Source organism: Toxorhynchites rutilus, chromosome 2, assembly GCF_029784135.1.
Source record: "Toxorhynchites rutilus septentrionalis strain SRP chromosome 2, ASM2978413v1, whole genome shotgun sequence".
Lineage (NCBI taxonomy): Eukaryota > Metazoa > Arthropoda > Insecta > Diptera > Culicidae > Toxorhynchites > Toxorhynchites rutilus.
In genome coordinates, this window is record NC_073745.1 from 229,124,726 (window position 1) to 229,145,279 (window position 20,554).

At 38.8% G+C, this 20,554-nt stretch overlaps 1 protein-coding gene across 6 annotated transcripts in view; it reads left to right on the forward strand.

The window, feature by feature from the left end:
- Window positions 1–20,554, forward strand: part of LOC129771637 (uncharacterized) — a 44,633-nt gene that overhangs the window by 16,749 nt on the left and 7,330 nt on the right. Inside the window, exons 6-7 of one of the 6 annotated variants that reach the window (XM_055775495.1) lie at window positions 1,277–1,673; window positions 2,324–4,351. The exons of 3 other annotated variants lie outside the window; for them this stretch is intronic. In XM_055775495.1, coding sequence (XP_055631470.1) covers window positions 1,277–1,673; window positions 2,324–2,342 — 416 coding nt within the window. In that variant the 3' untranslated portion in view covers window positions 2,343–4,351. 2 more of the 6 variants (XM_055775497.1, XR_008742433.1) reach the window with 2 other exon arrangements.

A 20,554-nucleotide genomic window follows, 5' to 3' on the forward strand; every position in this document is an offset into this window, starting at 1 on the left:
TGTCGAGTTTGTTTGTTTGTATGAGGCAAACTATTCTCTATCAGATTAGTCGGCCCTAAGGCAGTTTTAAATTGCTAAAATTTGTATGAAAATTTTTTCTTTGCGTTAATTACCTACTAGAAGAACGTTGTTCTGACCCTAATTTAAACTGTTTTTTATGAATTTTCAGTAATTCTCACGAAAACTTACCATTATAATATTAAATTATCTTTAGACACAATTTTTGTATGATATTTTTTCACTACTTGCAAGCAAAAGTGATTTTCATTTACATAGAGTACTAATTTGATTTGGGAAAAATAATTTTCATATTTTTCTTATTTTCAAAGTGTGTTCATTTCTTTTGCAAACCCATATTGTCATGCCTACTCCCCCATTCCGTAATACGAAGCTCAATGCCGTCAACGCGGATTTGTGGAGGAATGTTCTCACGTCTCAACGTAAATAGAATACCAGTTATATTACTCCCCGCTTTTTTAATGTAGTGGTAGGCAAAGAAATATGCAAAAAATACATAGTTTTCAAACCATCCACGATGACAATTGACAGGGTTTTTAAAATTAGCTTCTTTGTATTGGAGAGCAGTATACCTGGTATTCTATTTACGTTGCTCACGTCTTGCTTGCGTCCATGAATTTACCTGCACACAGAGTCATAGCTATACCATAGATTATAAACAGATGAAACAGAAGGATTTTATAGTCGATTTACATTTATATATTTTAATTATTAAAACATTTCTATGTTTTCAGACTTCATCTCATCTCCTACACTCATCAATTCAACCAAATGAATTGCATGGTTTTTATGAGAAAGAAGATCAATAATTGTACAGTCGCCATTTTTAAAACTAGTCGCAATTAAATTTAGTCTAAACGCGATGGTATTACGACTCAAAGTAGTAATACAACTCGAAGTCGCTACCATATGAACATTCAACCCTATTCAGTATTTCGACGGATTTCCATTTCGTTCGAGTTATAATCCCGCATTCCTTATTTCGAACGTTTTGCCCATTTAATGTTGGAAGAGTAACATATCGAACAAAATGCAAAACTCGAACGGAATACAGAATGGAATTTTATCAAGTCGTTCAAAATATTTCGAATCGATCGAAATACAGAATAGGGGTGTTAGTTTGAAAAAATCGGATGCAGGGCTGAAATCAACTTATACAGAAGGGAACTGCTGAAAAATCAAACATACAAATTCAATGAAACTATTACTAAATTTCTTGTATCTTTCTTCGGTTTAAACATTTTCTCGTCTTCCACAGACTGGCTCGTGAATTTTGTTCCAAAAACCCGCTCCGAGTTGAAACTTCAGGACTGCGAAATAGATTTTCGTAAGCACGCTAGTGATTTTTTCCTGTTTTACGGATGCAAATTTTCCTTTTCGGAATCAATTGTTTCTCCCCACGACGGATCCGTTCTCAATCGAAGGGATTTCTCGGCCGGAAACGAATCGCGATTGCCACAGCGACACTATAAATCCTATTTGGAACATGCATCACGCGAGGACAGAACCGCTCCACGATTCAATAATACTACACCGATGTGTGTCCAGGATTTGCTAGATCTTTCGATAAATATCGCGGCAACCATCACTCCCAGGGATACCGATAAGTTTGTTCGGATTTGTAAAATGGCTTATGAGTGCTGCATGAGTGAGGAGTAAGTTCTTTTTGTGTCAATATATTTTTCAGTTCTGTTACTATTATTTAGTATATTTTTCGTTTACACATTTAGGCTAGGCGCAAATTGAGAAGCGTATAGCACTCGTAAGCGAACACGAGACTACCAACACGACTCATGCGTGCCACAAATGTAGCGTGGTGGTGTGCATATTGAGTCGCAGTTTGGTGTAAATAACGTGCAACTCGCATACAATGTCTGATTCACACAGAGTTGCGCGATATATTTATTTACTAACACAACCACCCGACCGGCACAACCATATAGTGTCAGACTCCCGGCGCTACATGATTGTTCACCAACACAACCATCCCAACCGGCACGATCAGCACGAGAAACTGTGGTTTAGCCACAGCGTCGCGCGACTCGTGTCTCACGAGCGCTGCACCATTTCGCGTCACCTTGCCAATTTGCGCCGTTCTATCTGTTTTCATTAGCCACAAAAACAGGCGCTATATCGCGCCAAGTAACTCGCGCTATACGCTTCTCAATTTGCGCTTAGCCTTATAGTTAGTTATTGCTTGCCGTAACTATTGAAGTGCGAACTATATATCATAATCATTAAGTTGTTGTTATGTTTTACAGAATAATCAAAATAAATGATATTCTTTTTATTTGTTTTCATTTAGGAAATATCTACCGACGTGAATTATGCCCCGCAGAACGCTGCTGCTCGTTTCTCATTCTTCTCCTCCCTCTTTCATTCGCTCTCATTTGTCTTTTCCTATCCAAGGTAGTATCTGGTCCAGTTTATCTGTTTTATTTTGAGTAAAGAACCGTAATGCTTTTGAATCCAGATACTTTTCCATTTTATTCAAAGTGTCTATCCAACATAGAAACATTTATTGCACCCTAATACCACCACATGCCAAATTTGGGTTTGTTTGCTTGATTAATTCTCGAGTAATGCAGAAACTTGTGTTTCATTTGTATGGCAGCCCCACCTTAGACAAGGGGGGGGGGGTATGTCTATCCACCATAGAAACATTTATTGCACCCTAGACCTCCACACGCTGAATTTGGTTCCATTTGCCTGATTAGTTCTCGAGTTAAGTTGAAATTAGTGTTTCATTTGTATGGCAGCCCCCCCTTGGAGAGGGGGAGGAGTCTCGAAGTATCGTAAAACCTTCCCCGGACCCAAAATCTCCTACATTCAAATTTTTACGTCGATCGGTTCAGTAGTTTCCGAGTCCATAAGAATCAGACAGACAGACAGACAGACAGGTAGAAATCCATTTTTATATATGTAGATAAGATATAGGAGTGCGTTTTTTCACATAAAAATCCATTTCCACTTTCGAACAAAGATCAATTTCGTTAGCGCAAACATCAAATGGACTAACAGCCCTTTCACGATGTAAATATATAACATAAGGGAATGCAATTTTCCGAATTTTCCATTGTTTCCATTTTTTTTAAACCCCGATTTTGTTTACTCCCCCCTTGGGTGATTTTTCGATTCTCAAAAAAACGCAAACTTTGACCGCTTTGCCCCACTCTCCCGTAAGTCTGATTGAGCTGATATTTTGCATAGGGTGTTTCTTCGAGGTGAACATTTTTATGGGGTAACTTTTTGAAATTTTAGTGTTTTTTCCATACATTCGTTGGCACCCTAATATGGATATTTCAAAAGAATGATAAAAGTTTGGTTTGGTTGGTTACACGATCAATATGGGGTGTAAGGTAGTTCGCCTCCACGCGGTGCATCCTGGATAACATCAAATGGACCCTCCATTTCTTCCTTTATGAGTAATTGGTCCGCTTGCTATAAACAGGAGAATGAAATGTAAATTCACAATAGATGTACGAATAGATTTAAGAATTGAGTGTGTGTGATCATCAACATTGTAATAATTTCCTTTTCCTGAGAAAAATATGTCACCCTTCTAATCTCGAGTTCACCGCGAGTAATCGGTTTCCCACATTACTAACCATAGATTTAAGAAAATTGTTCATATATATAGTTTTAAAAATATATTTAAGATTTCGGCTCCTTTAAACTTATGCAACTGAGCCTGTAAAAATAAACGAATTTATATAAAAAAAAAAAACATCAAATGGACTACAACCTGAGCGTCTATAATTCAGGTTAGGAGCTGGCCAAAAACACGGCCCCGGCTAATTCACATGCATTCAATCGATGGTCTCGAAATTATTTTTTGCTGTTTCCTTTGCCTATCACTACATGAACAAAGCGAGGAGCAATATACCTGTTATTTACGTTGGGCTGCATAGTGGTTTTGTCCAAGGGGCCTAGAAGTACAGTTACAACTAATACTCTGATTATTATAAAAAAAATTATTTCAAGTTTGAGCTTACAAGTTCATCTTAAAACTAAACCTAGTTCCCTGTCGCTAAACCTTTGATAAACTAAAACTCCTAATTTAGCACTATTCGATCGTCCGATCCGTCCTCTTGGCTGGTGCCCATTCATGATGTGACGTGTTGTATCCGGATTCTGCTGACGATGTCTTCTCCATAGCGGATCATTGGAATTTGTTTGGGTGATGATCACGCGGTTCGGGATTTCGTATATTTCCATTCCGCTCGTGGGAGACGTTTACGTATTGACCACGCGGTTTGATGATCGTCTGACCTTGGATTGTTAAAATGCGAAGTGTGGCTGTTATGTTGCTAGGCTGGGTTTCGTATAGAGATGTGCCATCCGCTCATGAGCTGTTCATTCGAATCGCTTCATCATAGTGAGCGGATTCGGATCGGCTCGCAATCAAAAAAATGCAGCTCATCAGCTCATTACGGAGCTGGAGTTGATGAGCTGTTGAACTGTTGAGCTGTTGAGCTGATGAGCTGCTGAGCTGTTGAGCTGATGAGCTGTTGAGCTGTTGAGCTGCTGAGCTGTTGAGCTGTTGAGCTGCATAGCTGTGGAGCGCAAAAGCTGCAGAGAGTGAATTGCGAGACGCGAAAGGATTTTTCGTCTCCCGCGCTTCATGGCATGACGTCAGTTTGTTTTCGTGTATCCCTCTTCGTACTTTAGCTTTAGCAGAGATGCCAGATAGGAAAAAAGGTTTTTGTTTTGAAGATATTCAATCGTTCGTTACATCATTAAATTTTTCTTATATGGCCAAACAAAATAATAAACATTATTATATGTTTGTAAATAAATTTTATATATTACATTGTTACTTAAACATTACTGTGGAAACACATACATTTATTTCCGCGTGCTGAATCAAAACAATTCAGAAAACCACCCGGCATAAATGTTGATGATACTGGTCCTTTTGTTACCTTTGTGATCGTGAATAATTATTTCTCGTTGCACCTATTAGTGGATTTATTTTTATATCCTCGGATGCAAAAAAAATATCTCGATGGTTTTTTCAAAAAACGTTGTCTCGGCCAATATTCCTGGAGGCATTTTATTTGGCTACTGCTGGTTTTTCTGTTGTTTAAGTTCAGCATATCCTAAGCATCTTCTATGTTGGATTTCAGCATTCAGTATTTCTTGTATATTATATTATTAGAATTCATATCAGTTCTAGTTTTTGTACAATTACAAATTAAATTCGTTTATTTTTTGCTTTCCGTCTATTAAGAAAATGCACACTATGCAATGTCCCATGGTGATTACGTTTCATATGCAATTGTGTGGACAACTGCAAAATTCAACTGAGCTCAAGAGCTGTTCCAAATGAACAGCTCACTTATATGAGCTGAACGGCTCTGAGCCGCTCACCATGATGAGCTGATTTGCCCATCTCTAGTTTCGTATATCTGTATATCCTAAGGTGAGGCCGTTTCGTCACTAAAGGCTGATTTAGACGACGATCCTTAAAGGCTGATTTAGACGATGCCAGTCAGCGCTCTAGTCGAAGTATCCAGTGAACAGAGAACAGACACGCTGTTCAAGTTACTTGTACCAGTATCGAACAAGTATTTGGCCTCTAACTTGAACAGAGTGTCTGTTCTCTATTCACTGGATACTTCAACTAGAGCGCTGACTGGCATCGTCTAAATCAAGACGGGTCTATGGTACTAGGTGAGGCCGTTTCGTCACTAAGTTGGTTAGGGGAGCGGTATATGAAAACAGCACGGAAGAAAGTAGAAGGGGAATTATTTGCTTGTAGCGTGAAAGAGACAGACTGATCACGAGCGACCTTCGGCAATAGCGTATTGTGTTTTGTTTACAAACAAAACACAGTAGACTTCCAAGATGGCTGAAGAGTGGTTTTAGCAAGTTGGCCCACCTTAGTATATACTTCTAGGCGCCTTGGTCTAAATCAGCCTTAAGTTGGTTAGGTGAGCGGTATATGAAAACAGTACGGAAGAAAGCAGAAGGGAAATTTACCTGTAGCGTGAAAGTGACAGACTGATCACGAGCGAACTTCGGCAATAGCGTATTGTGTTTTGTTTACAAACAAAACACAGTAGACTTCCAAGATGGCTGAAGAGTGGTTTTAGCAAGTTGGCCCACCTTAGTATATACTTCTAGGCGCCTTGGTCTAAATCAGCCTTAAGTTGGTTAGGTGAGCGGTATATGAAAACAGTACGGAAGAAAGCAGATGGGAAATTTACCTGTAGCGTGAAAGTGACCGACTGATCACGGGCGAGCTTCGGCACTAGCGTATTGTGTTTTGTTTACAAACAAAACACAGTAGACTTCCAATATGACTGAAGGGTGGTTTTAGCAAGTTGGCCCACCTTAGGATATACTTCTAGGCGCCTTGAATAATACTTCTATTCATCTTGGTCGAATCAACTATATACCAAGGTGATTAGTATTTCTACAGGTGGGCCATTACTAACGTGGTTTGACGTATACTACAGGTGTGTCAGATTCTTTGTATCGTACACGAAAATTTCTCACACAGATAAAATAGCGTGCAGAATCAGGGCATTTTGTTCATAAAATCTAACAAATTCATAAATTTTGTTGATTCCGGTTATTTTTTTTTTCACAGAATTAAACTCGAGGAAAAATAACTATAAAGTCATAACTTTTACCGTGTTTAATTGTGAAAGCTCGTGAATTATGCGCACCAAAAATGTCGATCGTATAGATGCCCCTCCTGGAATCCCTCCATGTTTCCCGGCGACTGTTGCTTCAGTAGGAGATTAAACGGATCGTGTAGGTTATGGGACACTACAGCTGGTTCGGTAGAAACCGGCCCAGCTTAGGTAACTGTTGGTGTACAGAAAACGCTCTGTAGCATAAAAATTAGACCTGGTTTGTTTATAAACAAAAAATAGTCGCTATCATTTTTCATCCCCTCTCGCGTTTTTCATGCTTCATCCTCATACTGTCGAAAACGAACCACCTGTCAATCCCAGCTCCTTGTTCCACATCAAGTGGCGCATCTATTCAGAGATTTTATTCCATCTATCAAAACAGTATTAGCGTTCTTGAAGCACTTCTTTAGAGTCGCATCGTACAGCAAGAGAGAATTATGATAGTGTCTCACTACATTAAAAAGTTGGATACGATTGTGCGGACTTATGTTCATATAACGATAATAAGTTTTGTCAATTAGAGGGATGGACTTTTATCTTCCTATCTATATCGAACGCAGGTGGAATCCGCCTGAACTCGATTGAGCATTGGGACATGGACATCAGTTGTGGATCAAAAAATTATAGAAGGTTGTGTCCAAGATACGACCGCATTGTTGACGTAGAACTACGCTGTTATTCTATATAAGTCGCTTGTTTATACCTTCGGATATTATTCTATAATGCTGTGAAATTTTAGAAACAACTGCTTAGTAGAATAATCTCTGAAATGATTTTTTCATTGTAGAATCAGTTGACGATAATTGATTGATGATTCATTCTTGCCCTCGCAAAACAATCGTATGTCACAATTTATTTCATGTCAATGCATTGAAAATTTACCTCGAAGGCTATTCCGGTGGCCTTTTTCGAAATTGACATAGACTCGGCTACAGTCGATTATATACATGTTGCAGCAGCACCATTATTCCATATCTCATAACTACATCAATATATCTTTGGCACCGCATGTAAACAACAACAATGACAACACTTGCAAGTATCAAATATCATGCTACATGTTATTTAATATTGCTTCAAAGGAATCGCACCTCTAGATATCGTTCGTACAAACTAAGCGTAAACCAAGCGCCAAACAAGCGTTCACCATAGCATGCATACAGAGCCATACATTGGTGGCTTGAAACTACTAGCAATATAAACATTTCTCATCATTTTGCGCTATTCTCAAAAGAAACGCTTCTGTTAATATTACTGACCTCGAAAAGAGTTGCATTACTTTCTCATGCTCGAGAGAAGCGCAGCTGTCACCCTTAGAGGAGGAAGTTTTGCTACTGGCAAGCAAAACCTAATCACATACAAAATTCCAGAACATTTATTTTCTTGATGACTAAACAAGTGAAATAAACTCTTTTTTTTAATAACAACCTCGAAAACAGTAGCAATGCTTCATTATGATCAAAATTAGCACAAATGCAATCCTAGTTTAAGGCAGTTTTGTGACTGGCACGCGAACCTAAATAACTTATAACATTCCAGTAAGACATTCAAGATGCTTGGTATTCCCAAATAATTTTTTGGTGCACAACCTTAACGTCTGCTTCGCCATAACGTCAGTTTAATGCATTGATGCATTCTCAAACGCACCAACGAAGCCCTTATGAAGACGGAAAATAAACAATGTTAACTGCTTGGAAAAAGACTGAATTATGCCACACAGCTTGTACTCTGCTGTAACACCCATCAATGCGAATTCGCTGATGAGTTTGTCAAGAGCGACCGCCATCACCACCAGCGAGGGGAACTTGATTTTGGTTGCTGCCTGGGCGTTTACATGTTCGACCGACACGCCGAAATCGCCTACTTCGCTGTTGTTCGGTGCGGTGTCACATTCGCGAAGGCTCGGTTCAGTGCGAGCGTTTTTCACTGCATCAACATCGCGTGCATCATTAGATGACGCTTACCTCGTAATTTTATTGCCCCTGGCAATGCGTTCGTTTTTTGCAGGGCTCGAGCCTGCCTTCCTCTTCTTCTTGCTCATCGCACACTACGCGAAGCGTCCAATTTATGACGCGGAAAGAAGAACACACGATACGAATAACGCGAAAAACGAACAGAAAAATCAAACGACGATTTCCTAGTTGGATTACCACTGGTGGGGTCCAATCTTAGATCGAAGCGCAGCGAGAGCAAAGTGAACTGGATTACTCAACAGTCCGATGCCGAATGAAAGTTTGCCTCAGCGAGATCCACTGTTTATACTCTAGGCAAGTATTCCCCTTCATTCTTCTTCTTTTCCTTTGTTCACGGAGACTTTAAATCCTACGATTTCCCCTCCGTTGGTCGTCGATAAGTTGCTCGTTATTGATAGCTCTGTTCGGGAAAGCACTCAAATGAACAGAACAAATGTATGGGAAAATAGAAACATCTGAAGTTTTCAGGAATTTTAACCATTTACTAACCAGGGGATTCTAATGTATGGCATATTAAACAAATCTTACGGAATTTCCGATTCGTTTAGTATGTAAATCGCCAAAATCCGTTCGCGGCAAAAATAGTTATTAACGTTAACTTTATTTCATAAAAACGTGACCTGTTTTCTGATTTGACGCCCTTAATGAAAGACGTAGTTCTACGTCAAAACAAAACATTTGCAACCTGAAATTTGCCGAAAACTGAAAGATTTGTTCTCTGTTGACTCGGACCGTAAAGATTGTTTTACACACTACGAGCTGCATTATGAATATCGATGCTTGGGAGATATTCCCAAACAGAACAAATTAAATCTGCTGCAAAACCAAAACGAATCTCTGGAGCACAATAGGTTGCAAATTAGACTTATAAAAACCGGGCTGAAGAAAAATAAATAATCCATGAAAATTCAAGGGTAGCTAGGCCGAGCTAGAAACATCATCGAACCCTTATAATTCCAGAGATAATGCTGAAGGTAATAATTGGGAAAATAACGTTCTGTTCAACCTTTCACAATCTTCAATTACAGGAACTTTCATTCCAAGAATGCGTTGAATATATTATGTTCTTGTTTAGCAATACAGTAACTATGGACGAAACAAACAACGTAGACATGAAATAATTACAATAAGAACAATGTAACTATAAAATAATTAAATAATTATTTTATTAACTTATTTATTTCATTAAAATTATTATTTTATCAACTATTCGGTCGTTCTCAAAATAGAGGTCACTCACAAATCACCTATAAAATGTGCCTTCAGTTCCATCTTCTCATGGATATTTTTAGGAAGCTTTTGAATATTATCGATCTCTTGATTTTTTTCGATTTTACTTCCACCAGAAGTTCCTAATGGAAGAAACATAACTCTAAATTATTTTATTCTATAAAAACAAATGCATGATACTAACCTGTGTTCTCGGCACATTGTGTGAAATAAAAATAAGTATCGCTAATAAATTACGTTCCCTATATGTATATGGAACAAGTTTCAATTCACCATTTCGGGTTAGAGACGAATGAACTCTCTGAGTTTAAAGTCTCTTTAATTCAATACCGTTACCGTTACCATTTTGGTTCAATAGGTTCACGAACGCATCGTGTAAAAACATGCAAAGCATGTTTTTGCATAGTGATACTGAATGTTGCCATTCACTCTCTGGTAGTGACGCCGATGACTACGAATGAGACTGCGTGTATTATACTGGGAATGGATGTTTTGCCTATCAACGGATCCACCAGTAAAGGATAATCTCTCTAGTTTATTGCAAGCTGTACAACTTAAGGTATGAAAAGTACCGTGTTTGGGCATTATGTGCGTCGAGTTTTGTCTCGGTTTTCCTCCGTTCGAGTCAGAAACGACCGAAGCTAGATATGATGAGAGTGAGGGTGCTGGGAATTTGATACAGGAGTTGGTGCGCAAACCGTCTAATGCTCGGATTGCTCTGGAGGATGTGATTACACTTTTTTAAATCAAGAGGGATCAATGGGTTCGATGTTAATGTAATATCTATTTTAGGTTTTGTAATCAATCAATGTTTTTTGACGTAGGACTACGTCTAACCGGAAGATATAGGGGGTGAAATGGAAATCTAGGCACTGAACAAGTAGGAAAAAATGCAAGATTTGGAACGCTTATAACTCGAGCATTTCTCAATAGATCGCAAAGGTTTTTGCATCAATTGATAGGAAATATAACTACGCATCTATCATAACGAAAAACATTTCATTTTTCTTTAGATAAATAATTGAATAATTGTGAAATATCAAGCATTGTCAAAATGCACTATGTGCCCATTTTTGATTGGTCCATTTTGTGCTCCTCAAATCGTACCGACCAAAACGGGCAACCAGAGTAGCAGCGAAATAGAATGAAGCACGATTGGAAAGGAAAAAGAAAAAAATGAACGAAACATTGGTCGCAGTCTCACACATGCGTAATTCTCGAGCCAGCCAGTCAGCTTAAAAATCCCCGCTCCGCTGCCGTAACGATCATTCTCATTTAAACCGTACACCACATCGGTTCGCATCACAACACATCAACAAACCAACCCAACCAGCCATGTCTGGACATGGTAAAGGAGGAAAAGTGAAGGGAAAGGCAAAATCCCGCTCGAACCGTGTTGATCTGAAGTTCCCCGCAAGGGTAGCTAGGCCGAGCGCGTTAGTACCAGTGCACCAGTCCACCTAGCCGGCCTTATATAGTTTCGGCCACCGAAGTGATCGAGTTAGCTGGCAAAGCTGCTCGCGACGATAAGAAAACCCGCATTCGGAACAGAACACATTCGGTTCGGTGGACATCAAGACAACAGGCAGTTTCAGTGAGTGGCGAATGGCAAACGCAATCGCAAAACGGCATCAGGTAGCATAAGAAAAAAGTTTGTTCTTTATACAAACTGCTTTGGTGGCAAATCCAGAACAAGGCGGCTACTAAGTACTAAGTTTTCTGAATTGGAACCATTTGATAAAACAAGGCGCTTTTCAGGGCCATTAAACCTTCCAAAAAAGAGTTTAGGAAATACAGTTCAATGTTTTCTAAAACATTATCCAAAATAATAATAAAACACAAATTGATTTTTTCATAATTTGTTTGCCAGGATCTGATGAGTATGTGAATTTGGCAGTTGTTCTGAGCTTATTGATAGTTGGGGACTTTCCTGATTATTGAAAGTACAGTAATTTACTATTAGTTCGACATTTAGCTAATTGGACGGACATGTAATGCGACTTATTTAGTTGGACATTTTTGTAAACATAGAGATCCAAATTATGACCCCACATTGAAAGTCGACACTGTACCACTGTCATCGCAAATGTTCAATTACAGGTTAAAATCGCCTCCAATGCGACACTGAGTGGCGCTTCGGCACGTCGCATTGAATGTAATTTACTGTACAACATGTCACAAAGCTGGATGGGAAGAAATTTTCCAACTGTGAAAGCTGTGGCGAGTGGCAAACGCAATCGCTAAACAGAAAGGTTTAGCCGAACAAGATGGGGATAAAAAGGACCCTTTTTAGCTTGCATGTGAATCCAACGAGCGAACAAATCGTAATGAATGTATTTTTTTGCCATCGCTCCCTTTTAACGCTCATTCGTTCGTCTCGTTGGACTCGCCCCTCTGGCTGAGTCTGCCGATTTGTCTCTATCCTGTGAGTGTGTACCGCTAGAGTATAAAACGCGCGGACCCCAAAAAAATATCTTATTTTCTTTCAAACCGTAAACCCGTGTGGTTGTACGGCATCGGCAGCGTGGACGTAACAAAGGAGGACAAATTAAGGGAAAGGCAAAGTCCCACTCGAACCGTGCAGGTGTGCGAACTGCAGGTGTATCCGCCAATTGCTTAGCAAGGGAAGCTAGGTCGAGCGCGTTAGTATCAGTGCACCAGCCGGCGTTATATAGTTTCGGCCGCCGAAGTGATCGAGTTGGCTGGTAAAGCTGCTCGCGACGATAAGAAAACCCGCATTCGGAACAGAACACATTCGGTTCGGTGGACATCAAAACAACAACAGGCAGTTGCAGCGAGTGGCGAGTGGCAAACGCAATCGCAAAACGGCATCAGGTAGCAGAAGAAAAAAGTTTGTTCTTTATACAAACTGCTTTGGTGGCAAATCCAGAACAAGGCAGCATCAAGGGCGTTCGAAATGGTTTTTTTTTCAAAACCACGAGTACTAAGTTTTCTAAATTGGAACCATTCCATAAAACAAGGCGCTTTTCAGGGTCATTAAACCTTCCAAAAAAGAGTTTAGGAAATACAGTTCAATGCTTTCTAAAACAATATCCAATATAATAATAAAACACAAATTGATTTTTTCATAATTTGTTCGCCAGGATATGATGAGTATGTGAATTTGGCAGTTGTTCTGAGCTTATTGATAGTGGGGGACTTTCCTGATTATTGAAAGTACAGTAATTTACTATTAGTTCGACATTTAGCTAATTGGACGGACATGTAATGCGACTTATTTAGTTGGACATTTTTGTAAACATAGAGATCCAAATTATGACCCCACATTGAAAGTCGACACTATACTACTGTCATCGCAAATGTTCAATTACAGGTTAAAATCGCCTCCAATGCGACACTGAGTGGCGCTTCGGCACGTCGCATTGAATGTAATTTACTGTACAACATGTCACAAAGCTGGATGGGAAGAAATTTTCCAACTGTGAAAGCTGTGGCGAGTGGCAAACGCAATAGCTAAACAGGAAGGTTTAACCGAACAAGATAGGAATATCGAGTGATAACAAAAACACAACACCAAAGGTTCTTTTCAGAACCATCAACATGTTCATAAAGAGTAAACAGTAAACTAATCCATTTTTCAGGTAGATATGTAGGTATTCACATAGGAGAAGAAATAAAACAATAAATTTAAAATATATATTTAACAAAAGCTGTCCCCTTTGTATAGTCCTACGTCACTCCGGTTATGTCCCCGACAATACCCACCCGTCTTTTTTTTCCTTCATTTATTTAATTAGGCTCAAGGGGATAAAGAGCCATCATCAAACAGTACATTTTTAAACTATTTGAATATATTATAACTACATAATCATTAACTTAAGTCTAATTAGCTAAAACTACAGAACAATATAAAAAAAATATAATTTATTCCTTCATTGACTCATCGGTATTATCCTTGTCTGGAACAGTGCATGTGGTGGGTCGTTACAACTACATCGCCAGTTGATGTAGCAACGATATCTTTTGGTAGTGACTGCCTTCTTGCTATGTATATAGCTCCTGTAAAGATCTTATCTCAACGGGTACTAAGTTCTGCTTATGTAATAGGAAAGGAAGGGAGAATGGACAAGTGGAAATAGGAGAAATAATAATATTAGCTAAATAATAATATTAGCAATCAATAAATGTTGTATGTCATTATTTTATGTGAGAAAAACGTTTAGGATAAGCCGTTTATTTTGGATCTGAATATGATTTTGTAGACAAATTGTACTAGCTAATATCAGCATATCGGCATAGATCATATGATGAACCCCTTCTGTTTTGGTATTTAGCCGCCAAAAATAATTGAATATAATCGCTATCATCGGAGAATGGTATCTCTAATGAGGAAAGTGAAATAAATCGTGAGGAGGCAAAACCTTCTGTATTGAAAAATTCATCGACCGAGGAAAGAGTTGAAGAACCGGCTCTCAATGGGAAAGAATAACACTGTCACATATACGATTATGGCTTGTGACAGTTTGTATGCCGATATGTATCAGTAATCCCCTTCCTAACTTTTTTTTTGTAAACAATCCCCTCACACACTCTTCGCTACTTACCACTCCCCTCGCTAATTTACTGGAGATACGGGCTCACCTTAGTAATACTTTCTATTCACCTTGGCATCGCCATAATATACCTGTAATTTTGACGTAGGACTACGTCTTTCATTTCTATACCGGGGTGTAAAATCAAATATTCGAAAACCGAAGCGTTACGTCGGAGACCGAGATTTTGAGCGTTAATAGCTCCTAAACAACTGAACGAACCGGTATGATAAACACTTCATTCGAAAGATAAAATGTCTACGCGTTATATACTTGTTACTTTTTGATCCAAAAAATTGTTTCAATAGTCTTAAAATTGCTTTCAAAACAGGCTATTGAAATCATCAATCGGTATATAAACGAGCGTCGCTTGGAAGTCCACTCAGTTATAATTGAACAGCGATTGGAGCATGTTGTCGCTATTGTGGTGAAGCTCTTCGTTTATCATGAAAGCGCGGATGAACGGTGTCACCAAGAGCCTGTTTGTGCACCTTAGGCCAGAAGAGAATCCATCAGGAGGAGAGTGGTGCCACAAACGGTTCCCCGGGAAGAGATCGGAGCAGCCGCCACACACACACATACATGTGCGGAACTCTTCGTTTGGATGCCATTCAGCATCGAGAAAATTCCGGAAAAATCCAATCGTTACTGTAAAATACATTCATGCAAAAGAGTTCATTTTAATGTTTTCTATCCATGTAACACTGCGACTAAATATTTTTCAATCAAGTGCTATTAACAGGTGGTTATCGAGTTAGAATTAACCACTGGTGGGCATCGAGTATCGAGGAAAATCAGGAAAGAACTAATCGTTGCTGAAAAATACTCTACCAGTTCCCCTGGGAATTGAAAAATACATTGATGCGAAAGAGTTTATTCTAATGTTTTCTATCCATAGAACACTGCAACCAAATACATTTGGTTTTGTGGTTTTTCAATCAATCGCAATTAACAGGAAAGCTTCTGAAAATTATTCTTCCCCATGAGTAGAAAATTTTCGTATCCAATATTGTATGCGCACACAACGGAAAATGTTTCGCATCGTGAAAATTATATTTAATACTCAGTTGCCGAAAGTTTCAAACTCAGAGAGTTCATTCCCCTCTAGTTTGCCTTCTGAATTGCCATCGTAAACCACACCTTCTCTCCATTCAATCACGCACAAAAAGCATACTTAAGCGATATTCTGGTGGTGAAACGCATTTTGACGTGGGACTACGTCTAACCGGAATATATGGAGGGTAAAATGAAAACCTAAACACAGAACATGCAGGAAAAAATGAAAGATTTCGAATGCTTATAGCTCGAACATTTCGTACTGGATAGGAGAGATGTTTGCATCACTTGATAGGGAATATTTCTACGCATCTATCGCAACTAACAAAATGTTGTATTTCATTAGATAAACAATTGAATAACTGTAAAATATTAGGCGTTATCTAAACGCCCTAACTGCATCGTTTTGATTGGCCTGATTTACGGTTTCCCTAACACAGCCATCAAAACCAAGCAGCCTTGGGGAAATCGGCATTGCAAATACATGAAAGTAGGGGGACTTTTGTTCTCATCGAAAAATGTTCCCTAACACAGACTTAAAAACCAAGCAGCGAAATCGGCATTGCAAACACACGAAAGAGCCTAGAGGCGAGTGAACTGAAAAGTTTAAACCCTCTTAAAGCCAAAAAGAAGAAAAAGAACACACGAAAGTAGGGGGAGCTTTTGTTCCCACCGAAATGTGTTCCCTAATAGAGATTTCTAAACCAAGGTGCCTGGAGAAATCGGTATTTCAAATTCATGCAAGTCGGGGGTATTTTTGCTCCGATTGAAATGTGTTTCCCTAACACAGACTTCAAAACCGAGGTTTCTGGGGAAATCGGCTCTGCAAATAAATGCAAACTGCGAGTACTTTTGTCCTCGCTTGCCTTTGTGCAGAGTGGAATATGTCTGTCCTAACATGATCTTCTAAACTTAGGAACCTGGGAAAATCGTGCAGCCACTAGAAGCGAAAGAACTTCCCAGTTTCAAGCAAATTCGAGATTCGAGAAGTATGTACACTTTTGGGATGTAAACTTCAGAGGGAAATGTAAAATAAAATAATCGTTCGATAATTTTTTTTTGTCTTTATTGGAAAGATTTTCAGCCTTAGGCTGGTTCATCAAACGTTTGATAATTCTTCCGTACATATATTTTGTTCTAGTCATCATACCAAACGTAAAAGGTCCGTCATTAAATTTACTTGTAACGAAGAACAATCAATCACAATAAATGAATTGACTTTACACGGCATTTGTTCATTTTTTCACTCACAGAGCAAATATATTGAACTCAATTGAATTTGGAAACTGTTTCATTCAATCAAGAATTTAATCAATACAAACGAATGATTTCTAAGCTAAGGTAGTTCCACGTGAACCTTGAAGTTAAATCATAGATATAACCCACTCATTTTTTTTTTCGAGAGGACATCGATTAGGCAACATCGTAATTGAACGAGCTGAACGTGCTGGATGAGCTGGACGGCGAGGGATCGAGGGATCGAGGGATTCATTACCTGGCCTGACCTGACCTGAAAGACATGCAGTTTGTTTGGAACTGTGAGGGAGGGCAGAAAAGCCGATCGATCAGAAGGAGAAGAGAAGGTGTCCAAGAGAGTATCAGCGTCGAAAAACTGTTCCCCGGGAAGACATCGAAGCAGCCGCCACACACACACACATACACGCGCGGAATAATTTTCGTTTGGATGCCATTCAGCATCGAGAAAATTCCGGAAAGATCCAATCGTTGCTGAAAAATAATCTGCCAGTTCCCCTGGGAATTGAAAATACATTCATGCGAAAGAGTTTATTTTAATGTTTTTCAACCATATAACCAAATACCAAATATTTTTCAATCAAGTGCTATTAACAGGTGGTTATCGAGTTAGCATTAACCACTGGTGGGCTTCGAGTATCGAGGAAAATCTGGAAAAATCTAATCGTTGCTGAACATTAATCTGCCAGTTCCCTGGGAATTGAAAAATACATTCATGCGAATGAGTTTATTTTAACGTTTTCTAACCATATAACACAGCGACCAAATACATTTGATTTTGTAATTTTTCAATCAAGTGTAATTAGCAGGAAAGTTTCTGAACATTATTCTTCCCTATCAGTAGGATATTTTCGTATCCAATATTGTATGCGCGTAACGGAAAATGTTTCGCATCATGAAAATTATATAATTTTCAATCGATTATTGCTCAGTCGTCGAAAGTTTCAAACTCAGAGAGTTCATTCCCCTCTAGTTTGCCTTTCAAATTGCCATCGTAAACCACACCTTCTCTCGATTCAATCACGGACAAAAAGCATACATAAGCGATATTCTGGTGGTGAAACGTATTCATTTTTCATGAGGACATCGACAAGACAACATCGTGATTGAACGAGCTGAACGTGCTGGACGAGCTGGACGGCGAGGGATCGAGGGATTCATTACCTGGCCTGACCTGACCTGAAAGACATGCAGTTTGTTTGGAACTGTGAGTGAGGGCAGAAATGCCGATCCATCAGAAGGAGAAGAGAAGACGACCGAGAGAGTACCAGCATCGAAAATTGGTTCCGCTTGAGGTATCGAAGCAACTGCCACACGCATACACGCGTGCAACTCTTTACGTTCGCTGGTTATCGAGAAGAATCCGGAATGAAGTGATCGTTGCTGTAAAATAATCTGCCAGTCCCACTTGGACTTGAAAATTACATTCAAGCGGAAGAGTTTATTGTAATGTTTTCTATCCATTTAATACTGCGACCAAATACAATTAATTGTGTGATTTTTCAATCAAGTACAATCAACAGGTGGTTATCGAGCTAGCATTAAACACTGGTGGATTTCGAGAAGAATCGAAGAGAATCCGGAAAGATGTCGTTGCTGCAAAATAATCAGCCAGTTCCCCTTGGAATTGAAAACTACATGCAAGCGAACGAATTTATTTTAATGTTTTCTATACATATAATACTGCGACCAAATACATTTAGTTCTGTGATTTTTCAATCAAGTGCAATTAGCAGGAAAGCTTCTGAAGATTATTTTTCCCCATCAGTAGGACATTTTCGTATCCAATATTGGATGCATAAAACCTTGTACCTCCAACGTAACGCTCTCGTTTTCGAAGTCCCCTAAATATTCATTTATTCATTCATTCAGAATGAATTCAGATTCAATTTCAAAAAAATTATCACTAAATCAACGATAGTCCTACGTCATCATTGCGGTTATACCATAGATATAACCCACTTCCTGTTTTTTACGTTGGGCTTCAAAGTGGTTTTGGCCAAGGCGTCTAGAAGTATATCCTAAGGTGAGGCCGTTTCGTCACTATGTTGGTTAGGGGAGGGGTATATGAAAACAGTACGGAAGGAACCAGAAGGGGAATCGTTTGCTTGAAGCGTGAAAGAGACATACTGATCACAAGCGAGCTTGGGCACAAGCTTATTGTGTATTGTTTACAAACAAAACGGAGTAGACTTCCAAGATGGCTGAAATGTGGTTTTAGTAAGTTGACCCACCTTAGGATATATTTCTAGGCGCCTTGGTTTTGGCCAAGTCGTTGTACTATAGGTGGACCGCAATGTCAAAATTGCTGTTCGGCCATTGCTCGTGAAAAAACGAATTTGTTTACAAAACAAATCGTATCTTTTGGTGGCAAATGCATTCGTTGGCAAAATAGCTGCTCGCGTTAAACTGTCGAATCATAACAGTGCCGAAGGATGTTTTTAGTATATCTTTTCGCTTCTAGCTGCGCAATCAATGCCTTTCTTTCCAAGCAAAATATACTTCTGTTTGGCTCTCATCGGCGGGGAAAAGAGAACTATCAGCTTATGACAATGGTGACAAGAAATAACGCTGATTGTGGCTCCACTGTTTTCGCTCAGGGAAGAGGAGAATGCTGTGCATTTACCGGGAAGGAGATTACCAGACCCAGAAAATCCGGAAAGCGCCGTTACAAGTAATTGGTTAGAGCAAAGGATGCTTATTTTTTCCTTCAGTTATTTTCCTCAGCGAATTGATATGAAACCATAACCACACACCCAAACAAAAAGTAAATAATTCTGAAAGTTACGTCTCGCTACTCGTCTCACGTCATGTCCTGAAAATGTCAAGAACGAAACACCAATGTTTAGCATCTTGGTTTTGGCGGTTTTGGCATATTGGTCTACCTTCAGGGGATAGTAACTTCAAGCAAAAAAGTGGGAAAGACTTGCACTGACAACTGAATGATATTGTCAATTTGTGCGAGATGACTCAAAACAGCTGGGAATAAATATTGTTTATATATATACAGTAAGTTACATTTAATGCGACGTTTAGATTATTGGACAGACCTGTAATGCGACACGTTCAATTTGACATTTTTGTAAACTTCGAGTTCGGGGCCCAAATTATGGCGCAACATTAAAGTTGCCACCAAACGTCGACACTGTATCACTCACATCGCCAATGTTCAATTACAGGCCAAAATCGCCTCCAAAGGGACACTGAGTGGTGCCTCGGCATGTCGTATTAAATTAAAATTACTGTATTATATTGTTATTTATGTTCGCATCATAAGCAACGAACACACATTAATTTTCCACTTGCAACAGTATTCACGATGATTGGATGGATGAATATACGACTTATACATGCATCTAGTACGACTATTGTCATGCGTATAAACGATTTACTACAGACAACCAAACAAACGAATGGCGGAAAACGTTCTTGATGATTATAATAATTATTATAGATTTATGTAAATACATATATGTTTGGAATATTACGTTAAAAATTATTTTAAATTCGAATATTTTCGGTTTCAAGAAAATTAAAAATTACAGTTGCTTTTATTTATTTTTAATTTTTAATAATGATAGATTATCTGTTTGCCGATCTTTTGCGTTCTGATAAATATAGTGACAAAAATAAATTAGTTCAACTTCGTCATTCAATTGCACTTAACTCAAAACTGTAAACATGAGATTATGAAATTGACAAACTAGCTGCTAAGTATGCCAACCCAGCAAACATTAAATCGTATAACTATCGTATTTAGAGCATATTAGCATATTAGAATATATGATATTTTGGGTGGTATATGATGCGCCCAAATAGCATA